The 26,759-nt window shown below is 39.0% G+C and overlaps 1 protein-coding gene across 1 annotated transcript in view; it reads left to right on the top strand.

Annotated features, from left to right (window-relative positions):
- Positions 1-16,615, top strand: part of LOC122084260 (calcium-dependent protein kinase SK5-like) — a 23,351-nt gene extending 6,736 nt beyond the window's left edge. The window contains exons 2-8 of the mRNA XM_042652362.1: positions 4,685-4,828; positions 5,000-5,152; positions 5,278-5,393; positions 15,097-15,264; positions 15,434-15,658; positions 15,971-16,121; positions 16,349-16,615. Of these exons, the coding sequence (XP_042508296.1) occupies positions 4,685-4,828; positions 5,000-5,152; positions 5,278-5,393; positions 15,097-15,264; positions 15,434-15,658; positions 15,971-16,099 (935 nt within the window). The 3' untranslated portion in view covers positions 16,100-16,121; positions 16,349-16,615. The remainder of the gene's footprint in view (positions 1-4,684; positions 4,829-4,999; positions 5,153-5,277; positions 5,394-15,096; positions 15,265-15,433; positions 15,659-15,970; positions 16,122-16,348) is intronic.
- Positions 16,616-26,759: the final 10,144 nt, after the last annotated feature.

Below are 26,759 nucleotides of genomic sequence, written 5' to 3'. Positions count from 1 at the left end.
AAAAAAAAAAAAAAAAAAAAAAAGAAGAAAAAAAAAGAAAAAAGAAAAAGAAAATAATTTTGCAGTTTGCGCTGTGCACATTATGACCCTCCCCAGACCTTACAGTGCGTGGACACTGGGAATACCCTTTTAGTTTTGCGGTTTGGCTGAGGACTTGATATATGTTGGCATCAAAGAATTTTTAATGCACCTTTAAGATAGACCATCAGGATCACCTTGCAATGGCTGCAAATGGGTGGAAACCACCATGGAATAAGTCATGATGGAGATTACCCAGTACCCAACCTTATTGAATGATCATAGTTCTGAGTCATCTAGCCTGTGAACTTTTCATAGCATTCTCCATTCTTTTCAATCTTTCATTAGATGGGGCAGTTTCCAACTATTCTAAGCTGGTTTGCTTTTAACTTGGAGGGATTACTTGTTCACACTGGGTCCCAATTTGTATATATATATATATATATGTGTGTGTGTGTGTGTAATTTTTTTTTTGGATGAATAATTAATTCATTACCAAGAGAAGAAGAATATACAAGGGGGGAGGAAGGAGGCAAAAGCCAACAAGAGCAGCCAAAGGAGGAGCTCAAAAAAAAAAAAAAAAATAAAGAGACCACAAAACAAAAACAGCAAGATTAATAAAAAAGAAACCAATGATGCTGAGGCCATGACCAAGACAGAACCTAGGGAAGGACGGAGAGCGCCAGTCAAGGGGGTTGGGTAAGGTTAACCTGGAGGTTCCAAGAGGTGATGATGTGGGAGTTTCTTAGGGAGTTAGGGACCGGGCGGTTATGGTGGGAATGGAGTATATGGGCTTTGGAAGCAACATCAAAGTAGATAGCTTTCCAAATCTTATCCAGAGATCGAGATTTGGGGGTCCATCTACGGATGTTGCGTTCCCTCCGAAGGTGGTTGATCGTAGCACAAAAAGCAAGTTTTCCAATAGCGTCACAGATGGTCAAACCAGAGAAGGACATGTCAACCCAGATACATTCTCTGTCAAAAGGGAGGATGGGTCTTCTAGAAGGCCAACATTTGGATAGGACATGTTTCCAAACTTGATTGAAAAAGGGGTAGGAGAAGAATAGGTGTAGAATGTCCTGGTTGCCTGAAGGGCAAAGGCAGTAGGTAGGATTGACGGGGATCTAGCGATGAATGAGAAAGGCTTGAGTGGGAAGGCATCTGGACTGGCAACGCCAAAGAGTGAAGCTTTGACGAGGGACATTTCCTTTAAACCAAACCAGTCTATGCTAAGGTACAGGCGGGGAAGGGGTGCAGATAAAGGACCAAGCGGAGGCAGAAGAGAATATCCCATTGGAAGAGGGAGCCATATACAACAGTCTTCTCTGCCCCGATGTCCAGGGGGGATGGGGGGAAGGGAGAACCAGGGGTCAAGCAGGGGAGGGGGACCGGGAGGGGGCGACCAGCCATTGGGAGAGAGGATGGAGGACACTCGGGCATTTGTAGGAATACTGGAGGAATAGATGATTCTGGGGGACACCAAGTGGGCTAAGATACCCGAGGGATGCCAGGGATCCTTCCACAGGGAGGTAGCTTGCCCGTTTCCAATTGAATATGAGATAGCAGGAAGGGCCAAATGTCTGTGCTCAAGGTTTTTCCTCCAAATCCAGGACGCATAAGAAAGGAGAGGGGCAGTCCAAAGCGTGTTATGCTTAAGCAAAGCCGAGTGGACCCAATCAACCCAAATATTTTTCTGGTTAGAGATAACCTTCCAGATAAGTTTGAGCACACCAACAGAATTGGCATCTTTGATTCTTCTGATTCTGAGCCCACCTTCAGATTTGGGAAGGCATACTTTCTTTACGCTAAGGGGTCTAAGGAATTTGGAGGAATCAGAACCTTTCTAGAGGAAGGAGCTGAGAAGACCCTTGAATGACTTGATGACCTAGGCCGGGAGGACGAATGTGCTAGACTAGTAGAGATACATGGATTGAAGGATCGATCTAATCAAGGTAAGGCAGCCAGCGAAGGAAAGGAGCTTACCTTTCCAAAGTTGGAGTTTTTATTCTCAATTGATCAAGTAGAGGGGAGCAGTGGTGGGCTGATAGCCTGAAGGAGATGAGCGAGAGGCCTAAATATCTAACAGGCAAGGAGCCCAGCGGAATGCTGGAGATGCTCAGAAGGTTGGCTTGGGTCTTAAGAGAGATGCCAGAGAGGAAGATATTGGACTTGAGGAGGTTGATTTTGAGGCCCGAGAGGGATTCAAAGGAGTGGAGGTTAGACATGATATTGGAGATTGAGAGGGTGTCAGTTTTGGAGAATATTATGATGTCATCCGCAAAAGCCAAATGGGAGAGGAGAAGGGATTTACACTTAGGGATGGGAGAGATGAGGTGGAGGTCAGTGGCTGATTGGATAGAACGGGATAGAACTTCTAAGGAAATGGAGAAGAGGAGGGGGGAAAGGGGACATCCTTGCCGGATACCTCGACTAGAGGGGAAGTAGCCGGCGGGGCTACCATTGACTAAGACAGAGAAGCAGGGGGTGGAAGAATGGATCCAAGCACAAATGAGGCAGGGAAGGACATCTGGAGCAAAACCTTGGTAACAAAGTCCCAGCTGATCGGATCAAACGCTTTGTGAATGTCAATTTTCAAGAGGGCAGCCGGAGGGTGAGACTTTCGGTCTAAACCTTGGACTATCTCATGACAAATGATGATATTATCAGAAATACTTCTGCCAGCAATGAAAGCGGATTTATTGGGACTGACGAGAGAGTCGATGAATTTTTGGATCCTATTTGCCAATATTTTGGCGATGAATTTGTAGAGCAGGTTGCACAGGGAGATGGGCTTGAAATCATTCATAGAATCCGCAACCTCCTTTTTAGTGATGAGGCAAAGGAAGGTGTGATTTATCCCGCCAATTTGATTAGGATTGTAGAAGAAATTATGCCCTGCCAGGATTAGATCATTTCGGATGGTATTCCAGCAAGTAGAGAAGAAGCCCATGTTGAATCCGTCAAGACCGGGGGCCTTGTTGGCCTTGTGGGAGAGGATGGCCTGGAGAATTTCGTCCTCGCTAGGAATGGATTGGAGGGAGGGGAGAAGGTCTTTAGGGACAAATTTGTTGAGGAGGTTAGGAGGGATAGAGGGAGAGGGGGTGGTGGGATTGAAGTGGAATTGCAAGGATTAAAGTATCGGTATCGGTCGCCGTATCGTTCGACCAAAATTAAGATATGTATCGGAGGGTATCGTATTGCATCGGAGATACGCTAAGATACACTAAAGATACGCACATAAATGGATATGAAACACCTTTTTAAACACTTTTGCATAAAAAATTTGTGAAAAAAAGCTATTGATAACATGTATTATGCATAAACACTAAATTGAGGGTATCGCACTAAGAATTCAAGGTTTGTAGTTGTCCCATAAATGTAAAATCCTTGTTCCCAACCTTGATTTCCACTTTAGTTAGAGAGAAATATGGCTGACAGCAACTTTGGAACAAAAACCCCTAAAAAAATCATGTTTTCTGAAAAAATACCCATCTTGGCCATTATATGATGGTAGCGCACTGTATTGGTACATACCGATACTCACCGATACTCACCGATACGTACTGATACTCATCGATACATACCGATCGATACATACAAATACTCACCGATACGTGCCGATACATTCTGAAACGTATATTTCCCCTCGATTTTATATTTTTCATAGAGTATCAATACATATCAATAGTGTATTGGTGCATATCGGTATGTATCGTAGGATATATATCAATACGAAAGGATTTTAAAAATTTCATGTATTGTATCGGTCGGTTAAATTTAAGATACGTATCGGAGGGTATCGTATCGGTATCAAAGATACTTTAAACAATGAGTGGAAGAGCCTTTGGAAATGAGAGACGGCTTCGGACTTGATGAGGTCAGGGGAGAAGAGCTTAAGACCAGATGGGGAGATGAGTTTGGGAATAGTGGTGGCATTATTTCTCGCTTAGAGAGAATGATGAAAGTAGGAAAAATTAGAATCTCCCAAATCAACCCATTTGATGCGGGATTTTTGGCGGAGGAAGTTTTCTTCTTGATCCAGAAGTAAGGAGAGGGCCTAAGAAGCAGCTTTTTGTTCCTTAGCCAGAGAGGGATTGAGAAGATCAAGCTGGATTCTGGACTGAATGGAGAGGAGCTTTTCACGACTTGCAGAGACTTGGGTAGAGATGTTCCCAAAGGTGGTGGAGTTCCACAGCTTTAAGGTGATTTTAACATTTTTGAGCTTTTTGGCAAAAGCAAGGAGGGGGGAAAGGGAGTGGGGGTTGGGAATGTTCCAAGAACTATGAACGAGGGCTTGAAAGTCGGGGTGGGAGATCCAAAGGAGCGAAAAGGAAGAACATGCATTGCTATGGGACTGTGATCCGAAATACCAGGGAGGTCGAAACAGGCATGAGATGAGGGGAAGGAATCAAGCCAAGCTTCATTTACAAGGGCTCTGTCAAGCTTACAAGCCACTCTATGAGTGCTAGATCTTCTGTTGTGCCAAGTGAACTTGACACCCGACCACCTTAGGTCAGTGAGATAGAGGTCCAAAAGGAAATTGTGTGATTTAATATCTCTGTGACCATGATGGACCAGTTTTTATCCTCTCTTTTAAATCCAGTTTAATTTTTTTTTTGGTGGCACTTGTTATATCTCAATTTTTGTTTTCTTTTTGTCTTTACAGGGGATACCTTTTCTGATGTAGTTGGAAGTCCATATTATGTTGCACCTGAAGTTTTGAAGAAACAATATGGACCTGAAGCAGATGTATGGAGTGCCGGAGTTATTTTATACATCTTATTAAGTGGTGTCCCTCCTTTCTGGGCAGGTTAGTAATCTTGATGAGTTCTTATGTACTGTTCTCTGTGCAGGGATATACCTGCCCACCACCAAAACCCCCCCCAAAAAAAAAAAAAAAAAAAAAAAAAAGATAAAAAAAATAAAAAATGGGAACCATATGTTTTTATCAGTTTTTTATTTGCTTCTTGCTTCTTCCCAGAGACTGAATCAGGGATCTTCAGGCAGATTTTACAAGGGAAATTAGATTTTCAGTCTGAACCATGGCCTGGAATTTCAGCAAGTGCAAAAGATCTGATAAGGAAGATGCTTGATAGAAACCCAAAGACAAGACTTACTGCCCATGAAGTACTCTGTGAGTCATTTTCAGCCGTATTGAGAGTTTGTTAATAAGAATTCTCTAAGAGAGTCAATGCATGTCATAATATTTTTTCACCCTTGCTATATTCTTCATGACATTGAAATTAAATTCTTTACCAGGCCACCCATGGATTGTGGATGACAGAGTTGCTCCAGATAAACCTCTGGATTCTGCAGTTTTATCACGCTTGAAGCAATTTTCTGCGATGAACAAGCTTAAGAAGATGGCTTTGCGTGTAAGCTTATATCAGTTTGTTTTATTGTTAGTTGATCCCTTGGGTGAATTTTGATTATTGTTTTAATTATAAGATACATGTGAACAGTGAATTGCATCCACTTGTAATTTTCGTCACTCCTAGATACTTTCTTTCCAGTATGTAAAGATTTTGAAATTTACTGTGATTTAAAGGACAATTAATGTGCGATGAAATTTATGGGGGTCAGGTGAACCGGTGAAATGGGTTCCCCTTATGTTGCTCCATTCAGTAACACCACAAAGTCGAACTAAGAATGCATGCAAAGAAAAGTGTGGTGGGGCCTGATGTATTTTTAGCTCTGTTTTGGTTTGAGATTGTCTGTTTTCATTTAGTTCTCTCTTGTTCCTTCTGTTAATTTCTAACTAAATTTTATTCTTCTTCTCCGCTCCCTCTACCTCCCCCTCCCCTCCACCCCTAAAAAAAAATAAAAAAAATAAAAAAAATAAAAAAAATAAAAAAAATAAAAAAAATAAAAAAAATAAAAAAAATAAAAATCCTTCGTTTCCTTGTCCCCACTCCTCACAAACAAAGCTAAGATGTGGATGTGTTTGTTTACGATGTACTGTTTATGTGCTGCTAACCTCTAAAGGATTTTAGACACCTAGGAGCTGATGTTCCTAAGTCCTTAATCCTAGTTTACCTTGCCCTTCTCCACCACCGCCCACTTACAATTCTATTAGCAGAATTCAAAATTTACCGTGTAGGGAAACAATTTCTTGAAGATACATGCCCCCACCATCTTCAAAAGATAAAACTGTTGCTGAGGACATACGCGAGCAGATACTTAACAATAAATCAATCTTCAACTGAAATAATCTTGAGCAAACAATAACTCAAACTGATAATAATCTTCAATCTCCCCCTCACATGTAGCAGCACACTTGGACAAATAATCAGCATCCTAAATAATTGATCCAAAAAAAAAAAAAAAAAAAAAAAAAACGTTCTCCTAAAAATCGATTCCAGAAACCTTCTCCCAAAAATCGAACTCGAGAACCTTCTCCAAAAAAATCAATCTCAATAACCCTCTCCCAAAAATAAACGATTTATCCAAAACCCTGACAAAAATCAATTTCTTCACTAGCTTGATCTTCCTTCAATCTTCAGAGGAAATCGATCCAAAACCTTGAGAAGAAGAATCAACCCAAAGAGTGACTGATCCCACACACACTGATCAATCCAAACGACAACCCTTCCAATAAAAATTGATCCCTAAAAAAATAATAGATCCCAAATTCACGAAAAAAAAAGAGGATCCCAAAAAAATCGATTCCAACAACCAATTGATCACCTCCAAAATTTCAAAGCGAGTAACAATCAAACCAAAGGAAAAGGAGCTTGTTTGCATGTAGCAGTAATGAAACATTTAGGTATGATTTTCATCAAATCTTCAAGGAACCCTAGTTCTTCTTTTCTTTCTATGAAGTAGGATTTCACCATAAACATAGAACCTTGAAACAACTCTCAAACCGGCCATCATGGAGAGAATCAGTTACTGACAACCTGCTCTGATGCCATGTAAAGAAAGCTGAACCAACCAAAACCTGTGAAAAAAAATAAGCAAAACCGAGAGAGATATCTAATCCCACAATAGTTTAGTGTGGCATGGCTATTGTGGTATTCAACTTTATTTATAATCCAATAAGTAGAGTTTTGGTAGGAACCTACTAAGACTCAAACACCTAATTACAATCTAGTAAGGAACAAAAAAGAGCTCTAACTCTAAGACTCAACTCATAGCACGATGAGGAAATTTCCTTATCGTGAACACTTTAACAATGGTAGACCTAAATATCGTTTCTCTAGGTATTTTATTTTGTCTTTAGAGGTTGGGGATTTCCTCCCTGTTCTTTGTTTCTGTATTCGTCTGGGTATTTCCCAAATGTTAATAATGTAACATCTTTCCTTTTTTTCTAAATGCATTTTTTTTTGGTCTGTTTTAGGGGGGAAAAACCATATAAGCATACATGGCTGCACTGGAAGTGTGGAAATTGATGCTCAATTGTGCTAGTATCTATAAAGATTTATGCAGTACAGATATGAACTAGTTTTAGATTTTTTTTTTTTTGTTTGCTTGAGAATTGTATTGAGGGTGTCATGTATCAGTCTATTGGGCGTCTGTTACAGTATGGTGAGGCCTTATTTAAAGAAAAGTAGAAGGGTACAGTGTGGTAAAGCGGTTACTTTTGCTTTTCGAATCTTTGACCTTAGCAAAATTTACACACTTATAATTGTTCCTTTTATGGAAGAATAGAATGAAGAGTTACTCCGGAGGTTCTTGCCTCAAACTGGTTGAGGAGGAACGTCTTAGTTTCTGGTTGTTTTTTTTCATTTTTTACTTCTATTTTATATTTTTCTTGATTTGATCTTGTGGTGCTGTGTGACAATATTTAGATTGATAGTTATCCTTTCTCAATTAAGAGGATAAGCTGATTCTTTAACTCTTGAATGAGTTCTGAGTCATGAACTTTTCTACCTAACCTCAATTTGTATTTGAATTCCTTGTGCGCCTGTTTATTCTATTAATTCCAAGCTTTAAAATCTTTGATTTCGCTCTCTGCCGAAACTGAAATGTTTCGGCGAAATTTTGCTACAATTTTGAACATTGGTTAATTCAACATCCTTTTTCACTTTCTTTCAAAATGAAAGCCAATGTTTTAATTCTCCAGGCATATATTCTGGAAGAATATTAGGTTGTCCTTGAATGGTTGTGATTCTTGGTTAGATCTGTTGAGTTTTCAGTATGATATTCCTGATCTAAATTTAGCAGGAAGAAGATTTCTCTCAGCATGTTCTAAACTGGCTTGTTATTATTAGAATGCATAAGTAGCAGAATCAATTTATGATTATATGAATTGAACTGTTCTTCTTACACTATAGGTCTCACCATTGCCAAAGGAACTGAAGTTGCATCTTCTCTTCATTTCTATTCTGGATTTTAATTATGTACTTCTATGGCCCCCAAATTCTTAGGTCACCACATCTGGTCAGCAGACATGCTAATCAAGGTTTCAGATCAATCTGATCATGTGGAAAGACTTCAATGAGAAAGCTATTAGAGGGTGGAATCTGCTGTTTAATATGGGCTTGTTATTTGTTATACTCCATCCCCACAAATATAGTACTGTTTGAAGTTTTCACTGTCTCAAAAGTTGTCAATTTTAGAAACCATGACATGAAGTTTTGTTGGATTTTCCATAATTCCCCTATTTAATCAGCCATACATTCATTGTATTCACTATTCATAATTGTTTCTATCTATTACATAATCCAAATTAAAGGGGGAATGTTGGAAACACGGTTTGAATTAGTGGGTGATTAATGCATTAACAAAAATCTCCTTAACATGTGCGTTTTTCTTCCCTTCAAAGTAAGACAGGTCTTTTTGTGATAGAGGGAGTAGAAAGCAAGCTGAAACCATTGTTGGAAAACCAGGTTTCCCGACACAACTCAAACCTCAACAAAACCTGGTGACTTGGGAGAGTCAAACCTGGTCAGGGTGAGTCATGTTTCTAGTTTTTAAATACAATAAATATATAAATCATTATAGGGAAATATGGAAATATTCAGAAAATAAAGAGAATCACAAATCTCTGAATTTTGGTTGTTCAGTCAATGGGGGAAGACAAGAGTTACAATGCCTATAATTTTGATGCATTTCAAAGCAATAAGAAGGCCAGAAACAAACCAGGCCATCAAACTTTACCACGAATGGATAATATGTTTAAGTTTGGGTGTCCAATTGGTATATGGACCATGTGCATAATATATTTACGTTTACTATTGTAATGGTCCAATTCTATAAGCCCAAGTATGAGGGATTTGATTCCTATATTAGTTTTTATTTTAGTAAGTAGTATTCTTTATTTAAGTAATTGTTTTTAGAAGGGTTGGATGGATATCTTACAATCCATCCATAATTTCTATTATGTTAGCTCTTCCTTAGTTATAAAGTGTTTCTAAATTTGTATTGTTGCTTCATTATCATAAATAAAGAGGGCTACCAGCCTACCACACCCTAGCCGCGACTTTCTGCCAATAAAAACCTTGCTTGTGCTATTGTTAAGAATGTGAGAGACAGCTTTTACTTTGAGAAGCAGAAAACCTGGTTGGGGATTGGTAAGAAGCCTTTCTTGGCAGTTGGTGAGAAACCAACATATCCTTTTCCTTTCTTCTTTCTTCTCTTTCAGTTGTTAAATCATCTCCAAGGCCAAACCAGTCAGCTGATTTCAATCAACACAACAACAGCACATCTTAGCCTTATCCCAACTAAATGGGGTTGGCTACATGGATCCGAGTGAAAAAAAAAAAGAGGAAAAAATAAAAGGTCTCGGGCATCCCACTCACGAATAGTCGGCAACCCGGATCTTAGCCTGCTCTATTAGATACCATACTCAGGTGAAGACTTAACTTTTGCATGTCTCTTTTTACTACCTCCTCAATGGTCATTTTTGGCCTGCCCTTAGTCCTTTTCGCTCCATCCATCTGCATCTGGTCACTCATCCGTACTGGTGCATCCAAAGGCCTCTTTTGGACATGTCCATACCATCGTAACAGACATTTTCTGAGCTTATCCTGAATTGGAGCAATTCCCAGATCGGTTCTAACTTTGTCATTTCTTACTCTATCTCTCAGGGTTTTGCCACACATCCATCTCAACATCCTCATCTCAGTCACACTCAGCTTATCTATGTTACGCTTCTTGACTGCCCAACATTCTGCACCATATATTATAGCCGGTCTTATGACTGTCTTGTAGAATTTTCCCATAAGCTTTAGAGGGATACGTCGATCACATAACACTCCATACGCCTCTCTCCATTTCATCCATCCTACCTTAACTCTGTGGGTAACATTATCATTAATCTCACCTTATTTGTTTAAGGTAGAGCCCAAGTATCTAAACCAATCACTTTGTGGGATTTCTCTCCCCTCAATTTTCACTCTCTCGCTTTCACTTCCCAAACGACTAAAGTTGCATTTCATATATTCCGTCTTCGTTCTACTTATCTTAAGACCTCGTGATTCCAAAGTCGATCTCCATAATTCCAACTTATCATTGATCTCTGCCCCTGTTTTACCGACCAGAACAATATTATCTGCAAAAAGCATACACCACGGGATCTCCCCTTGAATATTCTTGGTTAAATCATGCATGATAAGTGTAAACAAGTAGGGGCTCAATGTGGATCCTTGATGTAACCCGCAAGTAATATAGAATTCAACACCTTGGCCTCCCACTGATCTCACACTAGTCACCACATCACCATACATGTCTTTAATTATATCTATGTATTTACTTGACACCCCTTTCTTCTCTAAAACCTTCCATGTTAAACCTCTGGGGACCCTGTCGTAGGCCTTTTCTAGGTCAATGAATACCATATGAAGATCCCTCTTGTAGATTTTGTATTTTTCCATAATCCTCCTAGGAAGGTAAATCGCTTCTGTAGTGGCTGATTTCAATCTCAGTTAAAATTCACAATATTACTAACTTGCTGGACTTTCTAAATCTGGAATTAGGTACCATTATATAATAATAATTTCTAATTCTGTTGTGAGCACTTTCTATTTCTGTGAAAGGTGTCAAGTAAATATTGAATATAATTAAAGATATGTATGAAGGTGTGGTGACTAGTGTGAGAATCATGGGAGGTCGAGGTAGTGAACTCCCAATTACAATTGGACAGTTAAGTAGCTTCATATAGATAAGTTAAGTGTAGTAGAGAGGGATGTTGAGATGGATGAGTAGCAATACTAGGAATGATAAAGTAAGGAATGACCATATTAGAGCTGATTTGGGAGTTGCCCCAATACATGATAAGCTTTGAGGTGACCTTGGGATGCACCGGTAAGGAGTAATCTGATTCAGATTGAAGGAACCAAACGGGCTAGGGGCAGGCCTAAAATGGTCATAGGAGAAGTAGGGAGAAAAGACATGCATAGTTTAGGTTTTGGCTCAAGTATAACCTCGAATAGATCTGTTTGGAGGGCAAGGATCCATGTAGCTGACTCCATTTAGGTGGAATTTGACTGAGTTGTTGTTGTGTTGTTGTGTACCTTTCTTTTTACTATTATTATTAATATTGTGTCTTTGCACAGACCCATGTAGCTGACCCCATTTAGTTGGGATAAGGCTGAGTTGTTGTTATTGTTTGTTACCCTTAACTCCAGATCCTACCGTTGGATTGGAGTCATTTTCTTAGGGTTTATTCCTTTGTTATATAATGTCCTCAACCTGGATTACAGCCCCAGCAGATTGCTCAGTTTTGAATTGTTTCAAATCTTTCAATCTTGGTTCAATCTCAGCCCTTTGATCCTGGTTTTCTTTGAGAACCTATCCTAAACTGTTAGGTGCCCTAGGATTTCATAAATCAGATAATTGGTTATAGGCCATAACTATTGTCTAAGGACAAGAAATGAGGCGGGGGGAAATGGCCAAACTCGGCAAGTCTTGATCAAGTCCGGTAAAATGACCGAGTCACAAGCAACTTGGGAAGACTTAGACCAGGTCTTGCCACTTTTTAATATGGGGGCGAGTCTTTAAGATTCTTGGCTAGGTTTCTGGGTTATTTGTTCACTCGACTCAGACGACTTGACTAAATCAAGGCTTGGTATTCCAACAATGGTTGAAAAACTTACAATGGGCTCTTCAAATCATGGGAAGAATATGATTCATATGATGTGTGGACTGTGGAGTTAATCTTGAGACTAACTACCCCAAGGGGTATAGCTAAGTTGGCAAGAACCAACACCTTGCATTAAGAGGTCATGAGTTCAACTCTTCTTGGGGCTAATTATTAAAAAAAAAAAAAAAAAAAAAAAAAAAAAAAAACTTGAGACCAACCTATCCCTACCTCACTCACCCTCACGGGGAGGAGGGTTTGGGGGGGGGTCATATTCAAGGCACATGCATATCTTTTAAAGTAGTTATTACTGTCAAAGGGTGTATTCTGTGTGAGGGTGGACCTTGGTGCAATGGTAATGTTGCTCCATTGTGATCTAGTGGTCACAGGTTTGACTCAGGAAACAACATCCCTTGAAGTGGAGGTAAGGCTGCATACATTATGACCGTCCCCAGACCCTCAAGGGTTGGAGTCTCGTGCACTGGTTACACCTTGTTTTTTTTGGGTGTATTCTGTGTGTCTGTAAAATCAGTGGTGGCTGATCATGCGTGTTAGGCAGAATGATGATATTTGTTTGTTCCAAAGATTTATTTCATTGTGTCCATTATCATTAGGGTTACTGTAGCAGTAATTTCATGGTCCTATAGCTTTAATGTTGCATTTGTATTGCTGTATTTTTATTTCTTTGCCAAAGTAACAAACAATGTTCAGGGTTCCACCGAAATTTCGCAACATATTTTGGTTTCGCAAGATGTCAAAACGAAACTCCATGTGATATTTAAAAAGTGCAAGATTTCGGTCGATTTTTCTGTTTCGGCGTTATTTTGACGATATTTTATCATTCTGATTGACATGGTACAAACCTTTAATATAGTTTCAATAGATCTCTGATTTTGACTCCAAGGTTTGTGGAAACTTAGGGCCCGTTTGATAATGTTTCAAGAAACACGTTTCTGCCTTTTCTGTTTCCAGAAACAGTAGAAACGGAGTAAAAAACGTTTGATAAAATTGTTCCGTTTCACTTATTTTCAGAAATAGAAATAGAAATTTTTACTTATTTATGGTTCAAGAAACGACTTAGGGGAAACAGGTTCAACTTGTTTCGCCGTTTCTGGAAACGACTTGTGGCCATTCTTTCATTGGTTACTATCGACTTCTAAAAACATGACTTATCAAACACCTTCAATTCCGTTTCTGTTTCTAGAAACGGAAATTTATGTTTCTGCCGTTTCTTGAAACAGAAACGGCAGAAACGTTATCAAACGGGCCCTTAGTTATTTGTGATTTTTGGCCAATCACTCCGATAAAAGCCATGAGACAAGTTGTTTTGATCCTGTCCGGATCGATATGATACTAGGAATATAGGATGGGTAGAGGATTGAATTGCTTGTATTTTGCACTCCTATACCTTTAACTCTTTGTATGAACCATGTATAAGATATGGTTAGCATGAAAAGGTTTAAAATTTTATGTTTATTCATTCATTATGCATATGTTTTTTTAATTGATATGTGTGTTCTAGCACTAAATTTTGTATGGAATAGGCTATATTAGAGAATGTATACAACAATGTACAACATATACTACCAACCTAGGGTCTAAAGACGAACTACCATTTTTTTTTTTTTTTAAACAATCTAAGCTTCCACTATCTTTAGAGAGCCTAAAATAGGGTTTCTTAGAAGTCTTGGGACCTAATTTGGCAATTTGGGCATTGAAACTATCCAGGGAAATATTTCGATTTCCTGGAGCCTTGGTAACAAATACATGGGTGAGAAGTAAGGCTAGAAATGTTATAAACGGATATTTGTTGCTGCATAGTTCAGGAGACCACCTTTTGGTTACAATTCTTGGAGGTCTTCAATTTCTTCTTTATCCTCTTACAAACCAGCCACACTATGTTTGTTCCTTCCTCTTGCTAAATGCTTTTCTGACTTTTGAGATTCAAGTATTCACTTGTTAGAGGGTATTAAGCATTAACTTTTGCTACTGTGGCAAGAACCAAAACCTCAAGCGATGCAGGACACATTTTGGTGCTCTATCAGTATGGGTCTTTATGCTGATTGGTGAAGTCTTAGCCACTCCCCAAAGAAAGAAAAAGGAAAATAACAATTAGAAGAGAAGGCTTGCTCACAAAGGTTGAGGGCTTAACGGGTTATTTCAGATAATACTTCAAGGGGGGGACCTTTTGTTTCTAATTGCAGGGTCAAGGTGCATGACAAAGAAGATAAAGTGACTACCAAAAAGTTATTGAATTTATGATCCTAATGGAATCGGACTCCTTTTCTTCTCAGCCTCCCTGTTGCTGTTAAATTTCCCCCTAGATTGAGCCCTTCCAGCTTGGCCATCTACATCCCAAAGTGACTAACTAAAAAGGTGACTAAAAATGTGAGAGATTGTTGGATCCCACATCAGCTGCTAGTGGGATTCCCATTTCGTTCATATACCTGGTAGTACCTCCACTTAAATGACCAGTCTTCGGAGGTGGGAATCTAACATTGTATCAGAGCACGTTTGATCCTGCCTCCGTGAGTCCCCTTCCTTCATCCATGTGTATGGTGGTTCCAACCCACTTTACATGTGAGGGGGAGTGTTGGATCCCACATTGGCATAGACCGGTCTTTTGAGATGTAAATTTAATAAGAAATATCTGATGTGCACCGGTACGCCCTTTTGCATCTCCTATTGTTCTTGTATGATGTTGCTTTTGCAAGGAATCGGTTAATCCACTGATTGTAGATTTGGGGAAGTGGTAGGTATTTCAGTAGCATTTGGTCAAGGATAATAAGAATGGAACTGAAAAGAGTCTAAGACAAATGACTTGCTACAAAGGATAGAATAGTCTAATCCTCATGGGACGAATGGACTATTGTGCTTCTTCTCAGCCTGACAATGGCTGTCTAATTTTCCCCAAAGATTGACTTACTGAAAAAATTTATAAAAATAAATCAGGAGATGATAATCAAGCTAATTTGTGTCTACTCTTGTTGTATGATCTTGCTTATGCAATGGATATGTTGTGAGTTTTTTTGCATTGACAAAATCTATTTTTGCAGGTTATAGCAGAAAGCCTGTCAGAGGAAGAAATTGGGGGTTTAAAGGAGCTGTTCAAAATGATTGACACAGACAACAGTGGATCAATTACTTTTGATGAGCTAAAAGAAGGTTTGAGAAAAGTAGGCTCTGAACTCATGGAGTCTGAGATCAAGGCCCTTATGGAGGCGGTAAGTAAAATTGTAAAAAACAGTGATTGAATTGAATTTTTTCTTGAGTACATTAATGATAATAGGACTGAGAAATGCTTATGGAGTCACCATAGGTTTCTGTTGCTTTCTTTGTTTCTACCATGAGCTGCCTAGCAAAATGAAATCTTAACATGGGAAAGTTTGGCAGGCTGACATTGACAACGATGGAACGATAGATTATGGTGAATTCCTTGCTGCTACCATGCACATGAACAAGATGGAGAGAGAGGAGAATTTGATGTCTGCCTTTTCCTTCTTTGACAAAGATGGTAGTGGTTCTATAACCATTGATGAGCTCCAGCATGCTTGCAGGCAGTTTGGTCTGAGTGAAGTTCACCTGGATGAGATAATCAAAGAAATTGATCAAGACAATGTGGGTCCTCCATCTTCATACTACGAAGTCTAAAGTTCCAAATGCACTTTTTTCTAGGCAGTGAAATTTCCTTAATGCATTTTCTTTTCTTTTTCTGTGTAAATACATATATGGAATCTGCCTAGCGCAGTTGGTGAAGCTGTGGTGCACTAAGCCCATGCACACCAGAGGTCTCGCTGTTACCTTCCTCCCCCCCCTTCTGTAGAGTTGGTACCGATCTAAAAAAGATATACGTTTATGGAATCTCAATTTTATTAGATTGAATCTATTGTTTTGGAGCTAATTTTCAATACTTGACTTTAATTTAAACAGGATGGTCAAATCGATTATGGGGAGTTTGCTGCAATGATGAGGAAAGGCAATGGAGGGATTGGGAGGAGAACTATGAGAGGCAATTTGAATTTCAACTTGGGTGATGCCTTCGGAGTAACAGATTCGTGATGTACCTTAATGACTGACCTAGGTAATATGACTGTTGTCAATAATTTTGTTTTCTGTGTATAATTAAGGTGCACTCATGCAGTTGAAAGAAAGCAATGGTAAACCTTTTGATTTATGGATTCTGATCATTACTTTTGTTGATGTCTACTAAAGGCTGCCCTCTAACCATAAAAGCTTCAAGGCTTACTCTATGCTATTTCATTCCATATCAGTACAATCTACCACTCTCTTGTCTTTTCTGTTTTGCAGTGGGATCCGGGGTCCAACCGCAAATGCATATATATTATGAAAAGCTCAGTTTGGATTGAGGCGCTTCAAATAGCTAGAAATTACCTTGATTTGCATCAGATCAGGCGGAGAGGCATCGCCATCTCGGGAATTGTATCCTTTATCTCCATGCTTAATTATAACTAAGAATTGAGACCTCAACCTGAAGTTGTGGAGTTTTATTTATGCTTTTGAGATGTAGAATTTAGTGTCTTAATAGAAATTCTAATCTATAAGTTGGTTAAATCATCCTCACCAGGTTCAATGTAGAATCAAATCAATTCATCTCGTTTTAAACTTTGGACCTAAACCAAGCTTAAAGGAATCTAAAACATACTATAGTTTGTAATTATGATACTAGGTCACCCAAGTCCAACAAAACCATAACCAGAAGATAATGAGTGGCAAATATAGCATTTTGAGGTGCTAGAATGAAGCAAGATTACCAATTGGGTAAAACAATTTTTTTTGTTGTTGGAAGAAAGTATCTTTAAATCAAGCAAACATGGCACTAATTTCCCTCAAGCGTCCATAAACCAAAGTGGAAACTCCCTTTCCAGAAATGTGTGGGTGGAGGATAAAAAGAAGTTTGAAGGTGGGATCTGATTCCGCAACATGGCTGCAACAATGTAAGATACTTTTGATAAGGCAAATGGCACACAAGCGGCGTATTCTTTGAAATGCCGTTTAGATGCCTGGTTCCACCCCCACACCCCACACAAACTCCCTTGCAGTGGGCTGACAATCTACCTCTGTTTGAAATCTATTACATTTCATATTTTTATTTTATTTTATTGTTTATATATATATATATATATATATTTTTAAGTGTAATCAAAGTGATTAATTGAAAAATTGTAACCTTCTTTTGATTGTCCTTGTCTTATTACCAAAACTTTTTTTTAATAACAAAGGGTTCTCAAAATAATTTAAAAAGTGATTTATCACTCATTATCAAGAGTTGTTATTGTCTTGTACAACTTTCCGTATACATGTGAAATATTCGGATTTTATCTTCATTGATAGAAAAAGTGTGTTATACTACATGGACAAAAAAATATGGGTAGAAATAGTCTGAAATTCTCATCTCGTACAATTCCATACAATTCCACCTTAAACGGCTGACACGTGTAAATATTCCATCTCTACGGTTCAGATTAATCAACCATTAATCAACCATAATACAATGTTAATCAACCATAATACAATCTGAACCGTAGATATGGAATATTTACACGTGTCAGCCATTTAGGGTGGAATTGTATGGAATTGTACAAGATGAGAATTTCAGACGATTTCTACCCAAAAAATATAGTTATAAGTTCTTTTTCACCAACCTTAGTTTTGACAAGAATTTTTGAGAGGCTTACTTAATTTCTGTTCTCTGTTTTTCGTCAGGGTTTTTACTCACTTCTTGAGGCAAAACTTCCCTCTTCTTGTAGGATCAAAATCCTCTGTTTTTTCCATCCATGTTTTTTCTTGTTTTGCTACCTGCAGAATGCGACACGTGGACAATAAGGAGACCAACGGTCAAGATTGGGTGAGGATTATTACATCCGGTGCGTTGGTCTTAAAGTTGTCCACGTGTCGCGTTCTGCAGGTAGCAAAACAAGGAAAAACAGGGATGAGAAAAACAGAGGATTATTTTCCCTTCTTGTAACCGTCACTAACAACCAAGTAATTTAAGTGCTCAAATTTAATGCACATGTTTCCTTCCACCTTATCATGAAATCATGTGTTAAATTTTAGACTGATTTGACTTTCAAAATTATTTGAAAATGTCAATTCTTTATGGATTTATTTGATTTTTTTTTTTTTAACTAAAATTTCACGGAGCACCTCTAAAAAAGCTCCCATATGATATATGAGTGATACCTTTTTCCAAAATCACAACCGCTCCCATTTTGAGTGACAATGTTAACTTAAAGATTTAGAATATAGGAAAAGATGCTGGTAAACTTGTTATATATTATTCTATATAACTCATCCCAAATGTTTGAAACCTTATTTACTTACTGTTGAAGACCTGCGAGCACAAGCGTTCTCCATTCTCCTACAAGACCATCACCTAGTGAAGAAGATGGTGAAGTAGAGAAGAACTACATTTTGTCCATTTGAGACCTACAACCCCCTAGCAACGACCTCAGCAGCGAAGATAAGATTCAATCTCTGAACTCATCAAATATCTGTGACCTAGGGTAACTCAATTGAGCTCTGAGCTTGGCCAATTCAATTGATCTTTAACATTGGCCAACTCCATCGATCACTGACTTAGGGCAATTCCATCGTACTATGACCTAGGGCCTCTATCTCTTCGATGTCGGACAACTCTATCTCTCTGACCTAGAACAACTCCATCGCTCTGACCTGTAACTCCATTTTTTAGGGAAGATGTATTTTTCCCATTCCCCTTAGTATTTTATTCCCATTTCAAGTAGATTAGAATTAGGTTTTCGTCCCAAATGTTTGAAACCCCATTTACTTACCGCAGATAAGGGATTTCAGAAGCTTGAATTGATTTGTCCATTAATGGTCTTTAAAAACCATTATAAGTTCCATGGGGTAAACAAAAGTTAAATTCAAAAAGAGAATATGATAGGGATATATGCGTGAGGAACCGTCGCTTCTATGGGGAACCATCGGGTCTCTATTGAACAGGATTTGCCACCTAGATCAGGTCTAGGACCCATTACTAATTGAAATTGAAAAAAAAATAGTTGAATCCATCCGAACTGTCCAACCATGGGTTAGAATTCGTGTTAGGTTGTGATTTGAAAAAGGAGTTGGGCACCTTGGTCCATTTGGTAAAAATTGGACTTCAACCCTAGGTTTGATGCACAAGTTATTGATTGGGTGCAAATACAAACATTATAACTCACTCATGTATTAGAAATTAAACATAGCCAAAAAGATAAAGATATGTGTTCAAATCCACATACCTGCATCTAGCTGCTCTACATGATTAATTTACTGAATGTAAGCAAACATGCTGGTAATATAAAAATAATGGTGAAGCTACCCCTAGCATACATCTCATGGAGTATGGTGTAAATTGAATTGAACATGAGGTTGGGGGTCATTATATACAAACATGAATAATTACATATGCAATGTATTAAATAACAGAATGAAAGTAAAATGTAACATACAAGTGTATTGAAATAAAAGTAAAAATACCTTGGGAATCAAGGATCAAGTATTGGTACCTCACATACCTAAAAAAAATAACGAAAAATCCATCGGTAGAAAAATTAAAATGAAATTTCAAAAATCCGGTAAAATCATGTTAGGTAGAAAATATTAAGATGTACGATTTTGAAAGAGAATTTTTGTAAAAAGCATCAGGAAAATGCCTTTAGCAGGCCTACAATCCGAGATTCTATTGAGAGGAAATCTCAGTTTTTGCACTTGTTAGCAAGGAAGAAAATCCGGTAAAAATAGTAAATAAAATTAATAAATTATAAAAATTTTACAGTAGATAAATCATGACCTAATATACAACATTGAAGAAGGAAGTGTGGTGAAAATCCCTACAAAAGGCAATGTAACTGGATGTACTTTACTGCTGCCCTAATGGGGACACTAATGAGTCGTGTTCAATAGAAGAGCAATAACTTGGTACGAAAAATCTGGAATAGAGATATGTAGAAAGGGAATGAAAGAGGAATTACCCATCTACAACTTCCATCAAGGGTGATCTTCGGCTAGAAGGGTGTATGCTCAGGTGTGGTCAGTGCAAGCTCAAACTAGTGCAAAGTACAACAACTGTTCCTTACGATTCTAAAGCGTGAATATAGGTGGCTATGCCTGAATTTGTCAAATATGTGTACATAGAGTGTGTTTATGATTGTGTGAGATTGTGCGTGTTTCTCAAAACTTGGGAGGGGTCATATATTTATAGTTGAGAGGCTCCTTGGTCACCAAGGAAAGTATAGGGGTGTGATCTCCTTCCATGCATGAAGAGAGATTAGATCTATTTATGGAAAGTATATATTCCCAGAAGGTGTGAGCAATTAGCTTCGCGCAAGGCTGGAGTGGCGGTGGCAGTGGCAAGGGTAGCTCATGTGGCGGTGGGAGCCTCAATTTCATGTCCGTTGGATGGGGTACTAATCAAATATAAATTTTTGACCATCCATTTATATCTCTATGATCAACTAGAGTGATGAAGGACATAACCCAATGAGCGAAGCTCTCGCCACTGTGGGTTCAAGGAAAGATCGTAGCATATGCAGCCTTAACCCCCACTTAACGAAAATGCTATTTCCTGACATGAACCCATGGCCACTTGATCACAATGAAACAACCTTACTGCGGGTGTTTCTTTCTAAAAAAGAGAAGGAAAGCTTTCTCCATTAAAAGAAGGTACAGCCTCAAATTTAATTGACACTCTTTGATTAAGTGGCTTCTATAAAATAAACAGCTCGCTTGTAACCCTCCGAAATTTTCTTCCCCTTTCTTATCAATAGATGTGCCGCGCCTCAAAAAGAATATAACCATACCAAATGACAAATTTGAGCCTGTATACCAAACTCTTTCATGATCAACCACTTCTTATGATGAACATTACAAGCATTTATTTAGTTACGGAACCTTATTAAGGAGTTCATATTACACCATTACTTGCAGCATGATTAACTATACAAGTTCAGATTCTGATAAAACCGCCGGTCCAAAGACTCTCCATGTTCTAGTGTAGCTTACCAGGACCCGAGTGAAGCTGGTATGTCCTACTTGGCACCACTTGGAGAACACCTGGTTGCTCTGCCAAAACATGGTTCTTTTTAGTCTGCAAGATTTGACAACTGGGATCTCCACAAGGAAATAAACATCTTATAGAAGAAATCAGATATTAAGGCATTTAAGACATTATGGCCTACACATCTTGGCAACTTTGGTTTCATACCAGACACAACATACTCTTCTAACATTTTCATATGTAACAATGCATTATACATGCCAAATAATAATCCACTACACCTAATCATATACATTCTATTAATACATGCATGACCTCAAATGTGTAGCTGCTTCATATGAATACATAATGCTATGGAGTCAAGAACAAAAGCCAGTATCTCCAATGGTCTTTAATAATGAGTTAAGCTTTGGCAGAACTCATATGAAACTGCATCTTTTAAAGTTTCCAGAGACTCAACGAACATGGAAAAATCATGCCCAAGGGTATGGGTATAGCCAACTAAATAAGCTGTAGGAGTATCAAGAAAAGAACAAAATACCATGGCAACAAAAGTGCGTAAAGTAGAAAGTGACCACAAGATGGTAGGACCCCTCATCAAGGCAGTGATTGCAGAACTTGTGTGACTGATCTTGAACATGATAAGTGCCAAAGGGATGGATTAAATTCCTCATCACATCATTTTGACATAACAAGAACAATCCATTCTGCTAGGAAGGTTCCAGGTCCTGCAGCAGCCAGTAGAACAGAGGTAACAACAATGCTGCCACACTCGTCTTGCTTCTCTCGAAGGAGGATGTAGTGTAGCATAATACAAACAGTAGTCCAGCCACCATATAATTAGCTATGCAATAATTTGGTGGGCTTAGAAACAGTAGTGTTTTTACATCACTGCTTAGTAAATATAAAGAGATCCTCTTGTTTATTGGCCTGTAAAGTCTATCTGATAAAGCTAAGAAAATGCCAAATTTTTGTTTCATAAGAAATTTCGAGAAAGTGAAACCTTTTTAGTTCTACATAGACGCTTGAAACATACTGATGCAGTTGGGCGTGGGATTACTTGGGGTTACTTTTTGTAATTTGGTTATTAATTTATTTATTTCATTTAATTTTTGAGTAGGGTGTCGGTCAAGTTAGTAGAGATATTCAATTTTAGATTTCAGTTCTAATTTAGGTTAGTTTCCATTCCAGTTAGTTTCCATTAATTGATATTATTTCCCTTTAAGTAGCCATGTATAACGATGGAGTTTTGGAGACATGGGATTGAATAGTTGAATGAAGTTTTGGTTTAGAACCATGGCTAATGTGCGTGCTCCTCTCCTCTGATTTCCCCTTCTCTCTTCTTCTTCCTTGCTTCCTCTTAATCTTACTATTGTTTTCTTCCCTCGTCACCTGTTCGCTGTTCATGACCTCATCACTGGGCACTGCTCTTCTCTGCTGGGCGGTGATTTCACAAATCAAAAGAGGGCTTGCTGGAGCTCCTCCGACAGATCTCTACTTACCTCTTGGATCAGATTGAAGGAAGCCAGCCTCCAAGCGATTTAAACCCTAGAAGCTTGACTCCAAGTGTTGTCATCCCTGTGAGAATTGAATCAAGTGTAGTCATTACTGGTTCCACAGGGCATTGCCAAGTCTTGTTGCAGGTTTTGAAGCACCCTTGATCTCGGTCTGCCGAGGTTTGCTGGTGCTGGAGTGAGAGCAGGTTTGCTGCTGCGACTTCTTGTCTGAAGCTTCGGCTCGAGCTGTAGAGTTGTAGCTGATGATCGATACACAACAAGTTTTGGGTTACCACTAGTGCTCTATTGAGAGGAAGAAGAAGATCCTTCTATTGCTTTTTAAAGAATGAGTTATTTATTACAACTAAGCCCCTGTCCCTTGCTTTTACAGTCAAACCCTTTCTTTTAAAACTTTACTTCAGTTTAACACCATCACCATATTAATTTCAAGAACTGATTTTTTATTTTGGGATTCTGTTATGTTCACGAGCGTGGGAACGGGTGAATCGTATGGATGAACTTAAACTTCCTCGGATAGACTCCTGAGTCAAGTAGGTAAGCTCACGGGATCGATCCTTGTTCTTGCGTCTACCTATTGTGAAAGACTGGAAAGATACACGTGCTGGTTTCTTCGAGGGAAAACCAACCTCCAAATCAATTCATTAATATCTCCTCCCCTACATTATTGGCAATAAGCCATATATAATGACTCATACAACGGTCGACTCACAACGGTCGACTACCCACTTCCTAATTGATAGCAACGACTCTTAAACAACAAAATCAGAATTGCAACTCCTAAAGACCAGGTCTTTCCTAAAGAATAGGTCTCACCACTTACGTGGACTCTTATTTCATTCTACTCCCTAACCACCCAAACTTAATTGAATAAAAATAGGAAACTACTAGTAACACGTACTACTACTCCCTAATCATCCCAACTTAGTTGAATAAAAATAGGTACTCCAAGTGACACGTAACATCCCTCCCTCCTCAAACAACACCCTTGTCCTCAAGGGTGATCTCTGGGAATCGAATTTTCATTTGATGTGCATCCTCCCAAGTAGCATCCGAAGGAGGAAGACCTTTCCAATGTACAAGAACCTCCTTACGCCTCTTCCGGGTACGATGACCCAACACCACTTGTGGTTGAACGATAATGGAGTCTTCAATTTCTTGCAATTTAGGAAGCTCATGTTGCACTTGCACAATGGTTCCCACCCTCTCTTTTAAGCAGGATACGTGGAACACCAGATGGATCCTTGAGTCACTAGGTAAACTGAGTTTATACGCCACGGGTCCCACCTTTTGAATGATCTCATACGGTCCATAATACCCGGGAGATAACTTCAAATTTCTTCTAAGAGACATAGACACTTGACGGTACGGCTGCAACCTTAAGTAGACCCAATCACCTACCTCAAAGCTCCTTTCCACTCGGTGTACGTCATAGAATCTTTTCATACGGTTCTGCGCCACTTGTAATTGAGTCTTTAACTCCTTAAGGATTTTATCACGATCAAGCTCTTTATCAACCGCCTCTACTTCTGTTGCACCAGGAACATAAGACAGCAAGGTGGGTGGAGGCCGCCCATAAACGATCTCAAATGGTGTCTTCTTTGTAGAGGTATGGATGCTTGTATTATAACAATGCTCAACCCATGATATCCAACGGACCCAATCTGTAGGTTATCACCGATGAAACACCGTAAATACATCTCAACTGTTCGATTCACCACCTCAGTTTGGCCATCAGTCTGAGGATGGTAAGCCGAAGAGAAGTTGAAATCCGTGCCATGTAAACGAAATAATTCCTTCCAAAAGGCACTTGTGAACACTGGATCCCGATCACAAACTATAGATTTTGGCATTCCATATAATTTAAATATATTGTCAAAAAAAATTTGTGCCACTGATGTAGAAGTATAGGGATGAGATATGGGAATAAAATGCGCAAATTTTGAAAGCCGATCAACCACTACAAATATTGTGGATTTCCCCTTGGACTTGGGCAGGCCATCTATAAAATCTATTGATAAATCTGTCCATACCTGCATGGGAATTGGAAGAGGCTGAAGAAGACCAGCTGGTGACGTGTTTTGCCATTTTTGCCGTTGACAAATGTCACATTGTTTAATGTGATCCTTAATGGTTCTTCTCATCCCAGCCCAATAAAAAAATGACCTGATACGGTGGAGGGTTTTGTGATAACCCTCATGCGTACCCGAATGGATCTCTTTAACAATGGCAGCAACCAATGGTAATTCTGGTAGCAAGTATATTCTATTTTTGAAAAATAGAATTCCTTCACTGTAGCTCCAAGGGCCCACAGCTTCTCCTTGTTGAACCCGTTCAACCAATTTTCGCAAAATAGGATTATGGCTGACTTCTTCTTGAATTGGTTCCAGACATCTAGGAATAGGGCTAGATATAGCAAAAAGCCCACCTCTATCATCTCTTCTAGAAAGTGCATCAGCAACTAAATTTTCACACCCAGATTTATATTCAATAAGGAAATCATATCCTATGAGTTTCAATAACCACCTTTGTTGGGCTGGTGTGGTGATCCTTTGCTCCCATAAATATTTAAGACTTCGCTGCTCCGACCTCACAATGAATTGGCGGCCTAAAAGGTAGTGCTCCATTTTTGTATTGCAAGCACCAATGCCAACATCTCTTTTTCATAGGTTGATAAGAGCAGATTTTTCCCTTGGAGCGCTTGGCTGTAAAATGCGATGGGTCTCTTGGCCTGCATTAATACACCACCAATGCCCACTCTTGAGGCATCGCACTCTATTATAAATGGTTGGGAGAAATCTGGTAACGCAAGCACTGGAGCTTAGTCATCACCACCTTGAGTTGCTCGAACGCATCTTCAGCCTGAGGAGACCATGAAAAATTGTCCTTCTTAAGCATGTTCGTCAATGGGGCAGCAATCTTACCGTAGTTCTGAATGAACTTGCGGTAATATCCAGTCAAACTAAAAAATCCTCGCAATGCTTTGAGAGTTTTTGGTTTTGGCCAGTCCATCATAGCTGAGATCTTCTCAGGATCAACGGCCACTCCTTCTTGATTGATGATATGCCCCAAATAATTTACTTCCCTTTGACCAAAGCTACACTTTTCCTTTTTCACAAATAATTGGTGAGAACTCAAAATGCAAAGTGCAATTTCCACATGCTTAAAATGATCATTCCAATTTTTGCTATAAATTAAAATGTCATCAAAAAATACTAAAATGAACTTACGAATATAATCCTTGAAAATGGAGTTCATCAATGATTGGAAAGTGGAGGGGGCGTTTGTTAAACCAAACAGCATTACTAAAAACTCAAAGTGACCATGGTGAGTTCGAAACGCCATTTTTGGGACATCTTCTGGACGCATTCGGGCTTGGTGGTAACCCGATCTCAAATCGAGTTTGGTGGAGGATGCCCCATACAGCTCGTCCTGTAACTCGTTAATAATTGGTATTGGGAACTTATCCTTTATTGTAATTTGATTAAGAGCCCGATAATCGACGCACATCCGCCATGACCCGTCGTGTTTCTTCACTAGTAACACCAGAGAGGAATAAGGGTTGTTGCTTGGCCTGACATTCCTGACTTTAGTAACTCCGCTACCCTATTCTCAATCTCCGTCTTTTGATAATACGAGTATCGGTAAGGTCGTACTGACACTAGCTGACTTCCATCCTTCAATGGAATTTGGTGGTCTTGAAATCTCATAGGTGGGAGCTTCATTGGTTCCTGGAATAAGTCATCATATTTCTGCAACAGGGGCTAAAGGTTTATATTAGAAGCATTTGAAAAGTTGGCAAGGAGTGGAACACTTGATAGTTGTTGCATAGATAATGAATATATTTGTAACAACAGCCCCTCTTTTTTCTTTTTAATTTCCTTGCTCATTTCCAACCCATCCACGACCCTATCCACTAGAGTTTGTAGCCCATTCAAAAAAGCCTTTTTTCCATTCACATGAAAGGTCATTTGTAACTTTGAAAAATCCCATATGATTGGGCCCAAAGAGCTCAACATTGGGCCCATAACACTGCATCACATCCTTGTAAGGGTAGTAGATAAAAGTCTACTGTAACAGGGATTACCTGGAGTGACATAGTGACCCCCTTACACCTGCCCGGACTTGGCAACTTTTCTCCATTGGTAACAGCCACTTCAAAATTTCCTTCATGACTTGGTAC

This window comes from Macadamia integrifolia, chromosome 7, assembly GCF_013358625.1.
Source record: "Macadamia integrifolia cultivar HAES 741 chromosome 7, SCU_Mint_v3, whole genome shotgun sequence".
In the NCBI taxonomy this organism is placed as follows: Eukaryota; Viridiplantae; Streptophyta; class Magnoliopsida; order Proteales; family Proteaceae; genus Macadamia; species Macadamia integrifolia.
The sequence above is the reverse complement of the archived record's forward strand: the minus strand, read 5'-3'. Positions and strand labels throughout refer to the sequence as shown.